This window comes from Syngnathus typhle, linkage group LG20 (assembly GCF_033458585.1).
Source record: "Syngnathus typhle isolate RoL2023-S1 ecotype Sweden linkage group LG20, RoL_Styp_1.0, whole genome shotgun sequence".
Lineage (NCBI taxonomy): Eukaryota > Metazoa > Chordata > Actinopteri > Syngnathiformes > Syngnathidae > Syngnathus > Syngnathus typhle.
The window spans coordinates 4,391,216-4,406,171 of NC_083757.1; the positions used below are offsets into that span (position 1 = coordinate 4,391,216).

Here is a 14,956-nt window from a genome sequence, read left to right on the forward strand (position 1 = left end):
GGGCAGGTCTCAATTAACCTAAGGCAGTGCTTCTCAAATAGTGGGGCGCGCCCCCCGCGCGGTGCTATATCTGGGGGGGCGCGTGTGACCCTGGGGAACAGGCTTTTTTTTTGGCAGTACTAGAATAAAGTGTAATTGCGCATTTACTACAGCAGAGGGCAGTGGCGCTCTCATTGTTACTTCTGTCACGTTTGCGACAGTGCAACATTTTACGACTTACAAGACAAGTTAGGATAGTCACGGTGGGGAGGGGGGGGGGGGGGGGGCGCGAATAGTTTTCTTCTTGCTAGGGGGGGGCGTAACAGAAAATAATTGAGAAGCACTGACCTAAGGTGACCAGGCGTCCTCTTTTCCCCGGACATGTCTTACTTTCCAGCCCCAAAAATCTGTCCGGGGGGAATTAAAAAATAATAATTGCGTGTTTTCGCCAGGGTCGTGATGTATATGAAGCATATGTATATGAATGTTTGAAACAAATTATTTCAGCATGTGCATTTTCTTCCTGTTTTGTCCACCAGGTGGTGCCAAAGGACACGCTCCCTGCAGCATGAAGCGACTGGTGAAGTAAAGGCTCCACATTTGAACCTGTTGCAATGACAAACTCGACAGCCGAGTGACATTTGTGGGCGTGTTTTCTGGCAATTCACATTTTCTTGATATTGTTCTACAATAGCTATTGAGCAATACACAAACTAAGGGATTTCCTGTCGCAATCATTCGCCTGCATATTTACATGCAAAATAGAGATCTTGAAAATGTTTGCAATACTCACTCAAAACACAGCTAGTTATCACCGGAAATGCTGCACGAAAAACTGGTGTGTATACGGTAACCGAAAAAGATCAATTCAAACGGTACCAAGCGATTTTGACAACCTGCAGAAAAGCGGCATGACTCCTCCAACACAGCAGCAACGATGCCGCTGGTATTAAAATTTCATAATTATATTTTGTACTAAAACGGATTGTTGAATGCATCACTTGTACTAAACGGATTGCATATCAGTCGCAAGAATTTAACTCTCGTACATGTCAACTCTCTCAGGTCGTTGACATTGTTCTTGCAAATGTTTCTGGCGTGCAAATGCAATCAATATGTTTCAGCAGGTTCTGGTGGGCACACTGTCTAATGTCGTTGCAATCCTCTCTCTCGTGGACTCAAAAGTAGAAAATAAAAAATAGTCTCAAGGGGCCATTTTAATACCACGGTTGTAAAAGTCACCAGCACCTTGATTTAAAACTTTGTGGAACTTCCGTTTGCTTGAATTACAGACATCAATCTTTTTTGATATGTCTCCATTCGCAATTGGATCATGTTTGCCCATTCTTCCATGCAGAGTTGCTTAAATTCAATCCAGTTGTCCAGAGATTGATTGATTCTAATAGGGCTACTGTTTGAATTACTTGTAACTTGGGAAGGGGGGAACCTGTTCAAATTTGCTGCACTTGGTGAAAACACCCCAAGAAGACAGAAAAAGTAAATTGATGCTGCCATGAACCGCCCCCTACTGGTGGCAAAATGAAGTTCAGTGTCTTGCTCAAGGACACTTTGACGTGGTCACTGAGCTTGAGGATTGAACCAATTTCCACATAACATAAAAATATGCCACCCAGAGCTACCGCCTGCATCGCCCGTGCCCAAAACCGCTACCGGGTCTCAGAGGAGCTAATTAGCAAGAGCAGACTGACTGCAAAAGGTGCGAAGGGAAGCGAGATTGCGTGTTTGTATACACTTAATTGTTTTGCTCAGGCCACAATGGGAAGTTCTGATCTCAGAGACGAATGCCGCCATGTAAAGATGCTTTCCTTTTCTCCAAATTTCCCGGCCGACATGTTTTAATTTTTATTTATTTATTTTGTATTGGCTCTCAGTTGAGGGGACGTGACCCGTCCCGTTTCTGGCAAAGAGTTCTTCCTCAGAGGGGAGGAGAGTGCATGAGCAAATGGAAGGAGGAAATGGAGACAAACATTGACTGCTTCTGTCTTGAATTTCAAACTCCTCAAAGACTTTTCAAGTACATATTGACTCCAATTTGGAATAGTCTTTACTTTCCATCCGTGACATCGATACTGTGTGAATGGTTTCCATTCCACACTTATTTGTGGTTTTGATTGGTTGTTACATCACCGACCACATTAGATACTCATGCGCATATTAAATTTCTATCAATTTCTAACAGGCCAAAATATGTGTTGCGCAATATTGTGCAGTTCTCAAGTGTCCCTAATATTGTGTCTTGTAGAATTGTTGAGTCATGCTTTTGTTTTTGGGGACAGGGACTCATAGTTTGGACCATGTAGCGGAAGTGGGTGGGTGGGGGTCGCCTGTCGGGATGCTATCACATTATCCATCTGCAGATGAGTTGGGTCCCCACATAGCTCTTTCTTGCAGGGGGTGTCATGGCAACCGCACCGTGCAGGAGGGGGTGGAGGGCTCCGCCAATGACATCACTCGTATCTTCACGGCGGCCCTTTAACCTCCAGCGTCGTTTCGGCCCGAGCGGCAGCTCCACCTCGTCACGACGCATCTGTCTGTACGAATGTACCCGTAGCGTAGTTCAACTCGCCAACCTGAATAGCTCGCCAGGGGATTGATCAAAAGCGACAGATGCATGACGGGAGGGATGGGTGCTCGTTGACCTCTGCTATCCCCGTCCGCCCTAAGCGTCCACCCGGCAGTATTTGAGCCCCTAAACGCATCTTTTGTGTGTTCATGCATGGCCTGGACACAAACGAGAAGTACGGGATACTAAAATGGAAAGTTCAATGGTGAAAACCAAGAAATCACAAACGGCTTTACATTGTCTCATGTTTTGCGGCTATTTATTCAAGTGTTGTCGAATGTCACTCACCGTAAAAAATTGACTTGATTTGTTTTCTACAATAGCTTCACTCCACAAACTTATTTAATTTCCACATGTTTTGTTTTCTCCCCCAGGATTCCTCCAGTCAATTTCATTCACCATCTCCACAACGTAACAGGCACTCTACTGTCGATATGATAATTTCCTCCTGTATGTTCATCTCAAATGGAAACGGCCTGAGGGACCCGGACTCTTCTTAACATATATTCCCCAAATTGCTGCAATGTGGAAAAAGGTCAGTGCATAAACAGATTAATATATCCTCGAAATGTGTCCTCCTTGTGTTTCTGGTTTTGCTGCCCACTCATGGATAGAATTTAATGTTTGAGCAAAGATGTTGACGACAGCAGAGTGAGCGTTCTACTCCTTTTCTTATTGCCTAAGTGTCACTCTGCGGGACCCCAAAGACACATTAAGTCGTCCCTGCAGCTAGAGTGAGTCGCATCCATGAGTTGAAATTATCGACACACGTACACAATGTTCCCCGTCAAAATCGTGTGTGCTCAACATTTCAAACGCGGTCTAATAATGAGATAAAGTCCACTTTTCCCGCTGGGATAATGATTCCATCAATATCAATTAAACACAGCAAACAAGCACCGTCGGCCTTAAAGATCATGTATCGATTAAGTGACAAGCGGCCGCTTAGTCATTTTAAATTAAACCCATGTGTTAGTTACTCAACTGGGCAATATTAGAATAATAAAAAGTAACGTCATATTCTTTTGTTTTATGTTGTAATAATTTCAAATATTTTTAAAGCATATGGGAGAGGTGAAACTATCTTAAAAACGTTTCGATTTATGCTCTCTATATTACGTCCCCCGCGGATTGTATCTGCATGCATAGTGACAACTCCAAAAGAAATGTCGAAAGCTCTGAGGAGTCGCACGGAGCCATCAAATATTGAGACAGCCAACTTAGAAATGCACACAGTGGTCCGATGTCGTCTGATCCGTCTGGTGAGTGATGGTCTTTAAAAAGGCTAGACGGGTTGGCGCTTAAAGCCTTGTTCGTTGTCGAATTTCAACTCATTTGAACGACTTTAATGTCTCCCTCGGGTACTCGGGCATCCCAGACAGCAGCCCGTTTGCCATCACTCGGTGAATCCGTCCAGCATGTTTTCCCTATCCAATATGTCGGCGTTCTGAAAACACCATCAGGACCTTGCGGTGTGCAGATGCAATCACATCTGCTGTCTCCCTCATCTCCCTTCATTTATTTTCCCCTTTTTATTCCCACCGTCTTCATCTGGGCCTCTGTTGAAGGACTCAAATGCGTAATGAAGACCAGAGAGATGTTCCAAGACGGGCATAAATTGAAAGTGAGTGGCAGCGAGACCCCAACGTGATGATGAATATTCGACTGGAGGACTTTTTGGACAAAAGCGATACGCTTGATGTCGGGTTCAGATGCGAGTAAAGCACTCGACGACAACACATTTTCCAAAACGAGTTCCCATAATGCAACTGTGGCGGAATGATTACTCACGGCTTCAAATGGGCAGTGACTACAGACACAAACTAATCCAATAATCATCACCTCTTCACACATTGAATGTGTGAAGCTGCGTTTTAAAAAAAAAAAAATCAATTTTTACTCAGGTTTGACCGATACATTAAACAAAAAGAGTCCACGATATACATAACGGCAATAAAGTGACAGGATCACAACTTTCAAAATTGGCTTTTAAATAAAGACCGTCGGCGGCAAACATGATAAACACATTCTCCCTATTTTTTAACTGCATTAAGCATACATATTGATTAGAATCCAGGCAGAAGCAATAAACAGTGGAGTGTAAAATGAAAGTTCGCAGTGGCAGCTATAAAAATAATTTATTATTATTTTTCCCCCATGGTGAAAGACGCCATTAATAGTCTTGAAGCAACCTTTTAATAATTCTCATTTTTACATAAAACACTAAAAAGACAAAACAACACAAGCATTTTCCACAAAATCAGAATATTTGGTCACTATCTACAAATTTTAGTGCAATAAAGTTTCGGGTTTAGTCTTACAAACGATTTATTCCCGACTATTATTCTGCAGTCAAAATGGCTGCTGAGTGCGAAATCTCATTAAAACAACAAAGCTAGCTATGGTCTTACATTGTTCTCTGTTTGTTAAAAATACATCAAGGCTCGTTGTCAGTAGCAAAGAAATAAATAATATAGTGTATAATAAATCAAGGTCACACATTCTTTCTGTTCAGAAAAGCACATTCTAGACATTTAAAAAGTAATCGTGATATCTGCAGTTCTTTCCACAACTCTAGTCCATGTGTACCCAATTGTATCCATGCATTCTTGTCTTTTTTTTTTCTCTCTCTCTCTCATCCTCTTGACGTCATCTCCTGTATTTTGATTCCCTTTTTGATCCCACTTACCGAGCCGGAGTACCAAAAGCATGAGTCGACGAAAAAAATAATCCAAATTTGCTCATCAAATAGCGGACAGACTGCGTCATTCTTTTGAGCTCTATCTTAAAAGATGCACGCAGCTGATGTCACCACGGATAAAACTAATCAGACTTGTGCATTCCGCATTTTGGATGCTTTTTTGGAACTGGAGGGGGAGACGCACCAGACGTTCTTAAAGACTTTTAATATGGGAACAGGTGCTCGGGAGACTCACACTCTGCAGGCCCCATCTGCTTAGCTAGACACAAATAAAACATTTTCATCAAAATTCAGATCCACACACACACGAGCAGAAAGTGCCGACTGAATCTGTGTAGCGTAGCTAAATTTTGTGTCACTTTTAATCCATCCGCTGCACAGTTGCGCCACATCAGGAAAGATAATTAATCCAATCTATCTGGAGCCACCCCCATTTGCACATCTTGAGTTCATTCTTCTTTCTGCTCTTCTGTCTGTCTATCCATCCCACCACTTCACACAATTACTGACAGTCAACGGGGCTGTCCTCATTTATGTTGAGCACTGTATTTATCTGCGCTGCCGTGCATCCATCAAAGAGGGCGGTTGGGATTTGGCGACCTGTCGTTCAGCTTGTCACACCCTAAAATGGACATTTCCCTCGAAAAACAAACTTTTTCATTTAGAATGGTTGCGTTCAAATGTCATTAAACGGGCTGCTGTGGCCGAGCGTCCGACAAGTGTCGGTGAAAACGAGTCCAGAGATGAGCAGATGACTGACGCTAATTCATGCATGCCACTTTTAAAAGAGATTTATGCAAATGAGGCTTAAGAGAGCAGCAGTGATGTTATAACATCGCAGTTGGCTCGACACACGTGTTATAGGGTACACTCTGGACCATTTGGGCAAATTGATAAACAACTGTTCACACTCACATTAACACCAACGGACAATCAGGATCATAAAAAAAAAAGCCTACGTGTTTTTTTCCCAATTCCCTTCCCTATTGAATCACCAGTCCTCGATTCAGTAGGATTTATTCGTTGGCGAAGAGGCAATGTCAACTTTTGCAGATCAAAATGACCCACTAAAGTCATCGCTGGGTGAAGAGCCCATGCAGGTCCACATCCCAGCATCATTTATAATTCAGCGCTGAGACCACATACAGTGGAGTGCAAAAATCACCACTGGAGCATGTGTGTGTGTGCATACTAAAACCACACACACAGGTGATGACGCAGACGAGAAGCAGTTCAATGACTTTCACCTCTCGTGGTAAGACCCAAGACACTGGCGTTGTGCGTCCACAAGGCCATCTTCAAGCCACCCTTCCATTTCAAAAAGGTTTTTAATTGGGAGGCTCAGCCGTCTAATGAAGCCTCATCAGCCTAATTGGATGTAAAAGATATTCACGCGTACACACTTAGATGATCTGCTGACTCCACTCACACTCATAGAGGCAAAATACAGGAGCAATGATTTTGCCGTGTTCTAACCATTTAAGCAACACTTATCGGAATACAAACGGTGCAGCAACACATGTAGACCGACAATGTCCTCGGACTCAATTGTTACTGCAGCTTATTGAGCAATTGCACAATGAATACATGAAATCAACCATATTTGTAGATCAAATTATTTGTATTCCAGTATGTCAGATGTAATTTGATGATGCAGGAGTACCTAAAGAATTGCATTTATCTCTCAATAGAGGACACCCAAGCGAGTTTGGCCCAGGTCGCTAATTGGCCTGTTTGGTGGGTCGCCGCGTGCAGCCGGAACTCGGTTGTACGTCTTAGCTAACTAGCTGTCAAACAAGCATTGATTACGCGGTGCCTATAGCGTCATTTATCACCTGGAACAATGGCAGCGCCCGCCGAGCTACAGGGAAACTTCAGTCTGCTTGCAATCGGAAAGATCTCCAGAGAGGTGCACTCCTAGCAACTGTAATTAAACAATTCCTTTTTTTTACACGAGTCAAATAATATATGATCAACAAGCTTTCTTTGTCCCCACACTGCACTGCTCCCACGTGCGCTGTAATTCCTTTATATGTATTTAATCCTGTAAAACGATTATGCGGCTGCACAACAACGTAAAAATTATACTGGGGGGGATTATGAAAGCGGGGAAAGATTGTAAAAAGCCTTATGAAGTATTCATATGCAGGGAAGTTGCAAAAAACAAAATGAGCACATGTTGGATATCTGTTCAAAGTGCAATCAGACGCCGGGTGGACCCTTGCCGAGCGTTTGACCCACTGGAAGCTGCTGAGGCGGCGACTTAATTAAAGCTAGTCGATAGTATTGAACCTCGGCAGGAGTTCGGAATTATAGGACAGTGAAAGTTTTGGATTCAATTACTAAATGATTGCTCGGAGTAGCTTTGAGACATCGCGACGAAATACACTATTCACTCTGAAACATATTAGAAAATAAGTGTAATTGCGCCTCCACTACAGTAGAAGGCAGTGCCGCTCTCATTTATTTTATTTTATTTTATATTATTTACACAAAGAGGTTGTAACTATTCATTTTCATAAAAAACCCAAATTTGGCTTTATCATAAGTGCGCCCTCCAGTGGACAAGATTAGCAAGAACAGTTAATTTTATTGAATCGACCTTTGACCGGCGGAGAGGTCTTTTTGTGGCCCACGAACCGTACGTTTGCTCACCCAGACCACGACAAACAAACGACATTCGCATTACAAAAATCATAAATTTAATCCATGATGATATGTGTGACTATCCGACATCAACTTTAAAATCTTAACTATGGGAAAGATCACGTGCAACTGACTATGAAGCCATTCTAATAGCATTTTCCACTTCATCTTCACTTTACCGTCTTGAGGCAGACGAAGCGAAAAGGCCGTCTTAATCCACGGGATTTCAGTTTCTTTAAGGACACTGTGTCATCCTGTTTTATTATTCTCTGACATGCAGCAGTTTTGTCACACGCATGAAGATGACTTGCTAAGTTTGCTTCGTGCTTGTGTGTGTGTGTGTGAGGCCCACGTCGTCCTTTCTCCGGGCACTCGAGAGTGTATTCATCTGCCTCGAGAGCTCACAGCGACATCACTATCGTCGCGCCTCTCCATCATTTTGGCATTCATCGTCATAACGTGCGTGTGTGTGTGTGTGTGTGCTTGAATTCTAAGTGCAAATGTATACTTATGTGGGAAGACGAGGGCTTGTTTGAATTTCCCACTGGTCAAATAAGAAACTAAAGTAGGTTCAAAGTGCCTGATGGTGAATTCAGAGATTTGTTTCAATTTGAAGATGATTATTAAAAAATGGCCTAGTTTCAGCAACAGGTCTTTTTTTTTCCTGAAGCATTTTAATTATATTAATAATTATCAAATGCCGACACGAAATGAAATGTTTCTTTCGGGTTCGAGCGTGTGGAATCATAATGAGACAAACACGGTGTGCCTTCGGCTCCTTTATAATCCGCACATAGCGATATTCTTCTTATAGCTCGCTAACAGATGGGTGTGCTGTTTGCAATGTTCGAAGTGACGTGTTCACGCTGAGCTCCGCACACACGCACGCTTGCACACACACACACACACACACACACACACACACACACACACACACACACACACACACACACACACACCTTCCAATAGACTCCAACCTTATGCTCAAACGGTCCTATGAGATGCCGGCACTGTGACAAATACTTCAATAGATGCTTGCATTATTTAGTATGTTTACACACACGGCGGACGAAAGGCGTTGCAAATCGCCTTAGCCGGGGGGTCTCGCTGGACATTTGCCTTTATGAGTGCGCTGTGTGAGAGGTTTCTCTCACAAGCCAATTAGACACTTTTAATGAGCATTTAACCTCTGAGTCCTGCTGTGTGCTGCAAGTATTTTGCTAACTAGAGCGAGAGAAGGAGCAAAACAGTTGCTTGATAGGTTGATGACATATAAAAAAAATACAAGGAAACAATTACTGGTATGTTTTATTTTTGTGGAAATTAAAAAAAAAAAAAGTTGTCCTCCGTCGGTCATGGTGTAAAAATAGGATTAGTTTACATCATCTTGATCAAAAATAAAGCAAAGTCATCAATGTTCACAGTATGGATGTTAAGGGAAATAAAAAAAGAACGGAAGTTCTAAGGCACTTCCTGCGTAATTGTCGGCTGCTGATGATGAAAAGACTTGAAAATTCCCATCGGGCGACCTTAATATCAACTTGCGCCGTGGATGTGAGGCTACTCACGACCTCGTGAGTTAATATTCTCACAGGCGTGACTCATTTCTACAGCTCACCGACCTTAACTGGAATCCTTTTGTTTTCATTTCAAAGTCGACTTAAAGCTCCTATGGGATGCAAGCACATCAATCAAGTTAGCACAATTAGCACAAGAACAAAGAGATTTGGGTATTTTCTTTCAAAGGCTTATCAAAATCCCCCAAAATTTCGTGAAGGCCTCGAAAAGCAAACGTGAGCGACGCCCCGTCTCCGTTGCCTTATCGGCAAGAGAAAGAATCCCGACAACCGCTTTGTTTGCTTCGTTCATAAAAACATTAAGTGGCTACAGTTGATCAATAGCCATCGACCGGGCGGCCTAAACATTTGCTGCGGAGCGGTTGATCGATGGGACCGGTTAATCCCGCTTGGCCGGACAAGACAGAGTGGGGGGAGAGACGTCGGCAACGTGGTCGGAACGTCTGCCGGAACCAGAGTACAAATACTTTGTTGTTGTACTTAAGTACAATTGGCAGCTATTTTCTACCTGTACACTAATTAATTTTTCTTGTTTGCTTTTTTTTTACACGACAGTCGTCATTCCCTTATCACATGCACAAACACGCTCCGATAGTCCAAGTCAACAAAGCGGCTCTCATCGTGTTGCATTTATGATGTACAAACATTATTAAAGCCCGCTGTACGCTTGGATTATTGGACCTGAAGAACAATTACATCCATATTAGTCTTTGTGCAAACACACACACACCTGCAATAGGGAATACACGGTACAGATTGTGACCACACACACACACATACACACACACGAGCAGAGCAGTGAGAGAGTATAAAAGCGCCATCCTTCCCACTCAGCGGAGAAGTGCTCCCCTAACGCTGACACACTCCCTTCAACAAAGAAAACATCCTTTCTGAAGGTAAGAAAAATGATTTTATATTTTTGAAATTATTGTTACATCTGTTTTATTTTTTAACCTTGTCTTCCGCTAATGGAGTGTACAGATTGTTTAACATGGATGAGTGAAGTAAAGTAGTCATAGCAGCTTTAATTAGAGTGCATCATTTTTCTTGTATGATTTTAATTTGATTTATGTGTTCATTTAATTTAGTGCCGCATTGATTGTTGAAATGAAAAGAGCACTCAACATATTTCTCATCAAGCTTGTTGTGTCTCCCGAACTTTCAGATGCCTGCAGGGTTGAATGTGTTTGTGGTTCTGGCGGTCGTGTGCGCGAGCTCTTTGGGGCTCCCCTCACATCTCGGGGACGAGGACCAACGTTCCCCCTCGAAAGAAGGTACGCCAGCCACTTCCTTGTAAATCTCCACCACGCTCATGTAACATCTACCGTGTGTGCGCAGCCCACCTTGAAGCCGACGCCCACTTTTTGGGGGAGCCCCATCTCCGACACAGCCGCTCCATTCCCCAACTCAAAGGGTCACAAGAGGATGGCGAGTCGCGGGCCAATCTCGGCGAGCTGCTGGCCAGACTCATCTCCTCCAAGAAAGGTACGTGTCCTCCTTTTGCAATTATTAATAAAATAAAAAAAAAATGGCAACATGTGGCATCAAGAATACACATCATTAGACAAGTGCTTTTCACTTGATGACCCCCACGCCTCCGCACCCCCCCCTTTTCCTCCCCTCCCACACTACACCACCACGTCAGTCTCACTAATAACTAGCACCAGTGCAAAGATGCTTTGTAAAACGAATTAGTGGCTCTGGAAAGCCTTGCTGGTTCCAAAGTGCGTTTATTAGAGTCTTCCGGCCACTCCATGACACACTCCCACTTCATGGATTTCATTTTTTTTTTTTTTTTTTAAATAGCACTTGATGCCTTCGTATGGCCGTTGGCATTTGGTTTTGATGTCGTTCAGATGTCTTAGCATGGGGGGGGGGGGGGATTGATGGGCTTTGGCACTCTGTCAAGACGGCTGACCGATATTAGAAGAGACGATGCATGCACGGCAAATGATTGCTTCTTTTTTAGAAAAGGCTTGAAGTTTCTGATTTCTGACATAATAATAATTTCGAGTTTGTCACAGATGAGAAATTTTGGTGCTTATTTTTTTATAACTGGGTTGTTGGAAACCTTCCATGGGAATTAATTAAGAATAATAAGAAGAAATAATTGAATTGAGAATTTACTAAATTGAAGGTTTACATTTTTCTAATAGTTTTTTTATATAGTTTTTTTTTCAATTACGAGTTGCTTGCTCTCACTCTTTTTCGCTCTCCTGGGCTCTTCTCTCATAAATGATCCCCGTTAATTCCACTTGAAAGTCTCCATTTTGGAATACAATTCTTAAATTCTCATAGAAATTCTGCAAAATGTTTTCACTCCTTTTATCTATTTTTTAACTGCACTATTGTGCTCGAATTCTGAGAAGAAAATTTCTCTTCACTTTTTCGACAAAGAAGAGCATAACATGGCAAAGGTCGCATTGCAAGAGCATCTCTTGAGGCTGTGTGTGTGTGTGTGTGTGTGTACGCACAGAGTCGTGTTCCTTGCTGTTCGCTTTGCATGTTTTCGGTGTGGGAGGTGTCGTTGTCGAGCCTTCTGCAGCCAATCTCAGCGCACCAGGGAACTTGAAAGGTTGTGCTTTGTGTGTACGTGTGCGTGTGTGTGTTGCGTAGGAGGATGTGGGTAGGGTGAATGCAGAACATCTCCGCTCGCAGAAATACTGTTTGACTTCAGTCACGATAAAAATAAATAAAAATCACCAGCAGGATAGAAACTTTTTATTGGCACACCTTGGCGAATTGAGCCAAGTCACGAATTTTGCAAGAGCCATAAAATAATTATTTTTTTTTGGTTTGTCCCTCCTAGCAAGTTCCGTGCGTCGGAACTCGTCGGCCAACAGCAGAGGCGCCGGCCCGAGCGCCACCAACCACCGGATAGCGGACAGGGACTACATGGGCTGGATGGATTTCGGACGGCGCAGCGCAGAGGAGTACGAGTACTCCTCGTAGAGTACGAGTACTCTTCCATCGATTGTCCTTTCACACACAATACGAGTCGTACATTTGTTTGTACTGTTAAATGCAATACACATATGCCAAACTTTTGCCTCTCTGTCACCCATTTGTTTGTTTATTGTATTAAAAGGGGGAAAAATATGCTGTCAGGGTACATTGAGACTTACTAGACTGAATAAACATAAACACAACGTAAACACGAGTCTCTCACTTTTTTCCTCATCTTCATATTCATAGTCGTCCATATTGAAATGAAATTCAATTTACACTCCATGAATCATCCTCCTCAAATGTCACCTCACCCAAACAGGAAGTGTGGACCACTGAAAGTGTTTTCCTGCTCAAATGATAAAATCAAGTATGCAGAAAAAAAAGATGGCAATAATGATGCAGAGGAAAGGTCAATAGGCGTGCGTGGGAATATCCTCAAAGGTCACCATTAGGAGCGATAATGTCTGGTGAAAGTCACTTTTTAAACTTGCATATTTTCATTGTTCTAATTGAAGGTCTAAACGGAACTAAAAGTCACCATGGTGGTGAATTGTGATGCAGCTGACTTTTATGCTGTTGGTGTCCCCGTGTTTAATGATCTGTTTGTATATGTGTGTGTGTGTGTGTGTGTGTGTGTGTGTGTGTGTCTGTGCATCGAGGGATCGATGAACAAAGCAGGCTCAGTGAATTATTCAGTGACTGGAGACGTCTTTAGGGAAGGAGAGGGCTTTTCGTCTGTGCGTGCCGACAATCCGAAGTGGCCACACGGGACCCGAGTCAAACTTCATGTTTCAAGAGGTGACACTATTGTGGAGAGCTTTCATCATTGAAATGTGTGGGGATGTGATACAGAGAAGGTCAAAGGGCATATGTGCTAATCCTCAATTTGACATTCCATGTATCACTGCTGCTATTTTTGCTAATGGTTGATTAGACATGAAAATTAAGATTATTATGTTTTATTTCTCAGACAGGATACAATTTGCAGACACCCTAACAACAATACTATTTTCCCTCAGCCCCTTTAAGGCTTTTCACATGATATATTAGCACTGATGAGGCCTGGTTCAAATGATTTTCCGAGAGGTCTCACTAAGAGGACACTCAATATCAGTTCCCCTGCTAGTTGACCAAAGTAATAGAATTGACAAACACACAAGATGGAAGCGAAACAGGTTCATTAAGCAGGCAAGAAACATTAACAGAACTTGTTAGAGGAAATTACATGTTCAAGCACTGCATCAGTGCAATCAGTGACGCTGAAAGAGAGCAAAAGCAGTTAGTTGAAATTGCGACTAAAATAGTGAGGACTCGCCTTGTGAAAGTTTTGGACGCATGCAGCACGTGTAGCAGCATGATGTGATAATGTCAGAAACGAGCAAGAGAATGATTGTCGCGTTTGTGACGTCTTTTATAGTATTTTTGTGATGACGTCACTAGAGGGAAAGACAAAAAAAAAAAAGTGTTTCACGTCGAAGCGAGAGGAAAACGACAAAGTGTTATTTGAGGGATGAGCCGGGGCACGAACTAGAAGGTAAAGACATGGGAACCGGCACTACAACTGAGAGTTTGACACACGCATGCACAAGTTCAGGATTGATAACTTTGGAAGGGAACAATGGCAGATTCTCAAGCTGAAGTTTACCAACAATGATGCTTTGGCTGTTGGAAAAGTGGACGTGGTCAGGCCCATTTCAGCTGCGCTCTGATTGGTCAGACTGAATTTGGGCAGAGGTAGGAGGCGGGCAAAGTGGCACTTAGGTTTCTGAAGGCAGTTTTCAGTCTTGAGGTGAGCGTTTGTTGCCCTTCTGTCACTGACATGGACACGAGTCTTTGGTCGCGTGCTCAACGTCATTGCCTCTAACACAGTGCTTCTCAATTATTTTCTGTTACGCCCCCCCCTAGCAAGAAGAAAACTATTCGCGCCCCCCCTCCCCACCGTGACTATCCTAACTTGTCTTGTAAGTCGTAAAATGTTGCACTGTCGCAAACGTGACGGAAGTAACAATGAGAGCGCCACTGCCCCCTGCTGTAGTAAACGCGCAATTACACTTTATTCTAGTACTGCCAAAAAAAAAGCCTGTTCCCCAGGGTCACACGCGCCCCCCCAGGAATAGCACCGCGCCCCCCAAGGGGGGCGCGCCCCACTATTTGAGAAGCACTGGCCTAGGTGACTGATTCACAATTTGGTTTTGTCTGATATCAGAGATTAAATAAAGAAAACCAACTGGCTGATTGATTTGTTTTAATTGAGAGGAAAAAAAAAACAGCAAAAGCATTTCACTAGCTGACCAGGAGATGGCGACAGAGTGGCATCTGAAGACCATGGATTATTTGTTCTGCTATAGCCTAGGTGACTGATTCACAATTTGGTTTTGTCTGATATCAGATATTAAATATAGAAAACCAACTGGCTGATTGATTTGTTTTAATTGAGAGGGAAAAAAAACAGCAAAAGCATTTCACTAGCTGACCAGGAGATGGCGACAGCGTGGCATCTGAAGACCATGGATTGTTTGT

At 43.0% G+C, this 14,956-nt stretch overlaps 1 protein-coding gene across 1 annotated transcript; it reads left to right on the top strand.

Annotated features, from left to right (window-relative positions):
- Positions 1-9,979: 9,979 nt before the first annotated feature.
- Positions 9,980-12,630, top strand: LOC133144728 (cholecystokinin-like). Its single transcript, XM_061267626.1, has 4 exons — positions 9,980-10,383; positions 10,653-10,761; positions 10,826-10,972; positions 12,297-12,630. The coding sequence occupies exons 2-4, from the start codon at positions 10,653-10,655 to the stop codon at positions 12,437-12,439; spliced, it is 399 nt and encodes a 132-aa protein (XP_061123610.1). The 5' UTR covers positions 9,980-10,383; the 3' UTR covers positions 12,440-12,630.
- The last annotated feature ends 2,326 nt before the right edge of the window (positions 12,631-14,956 follow it).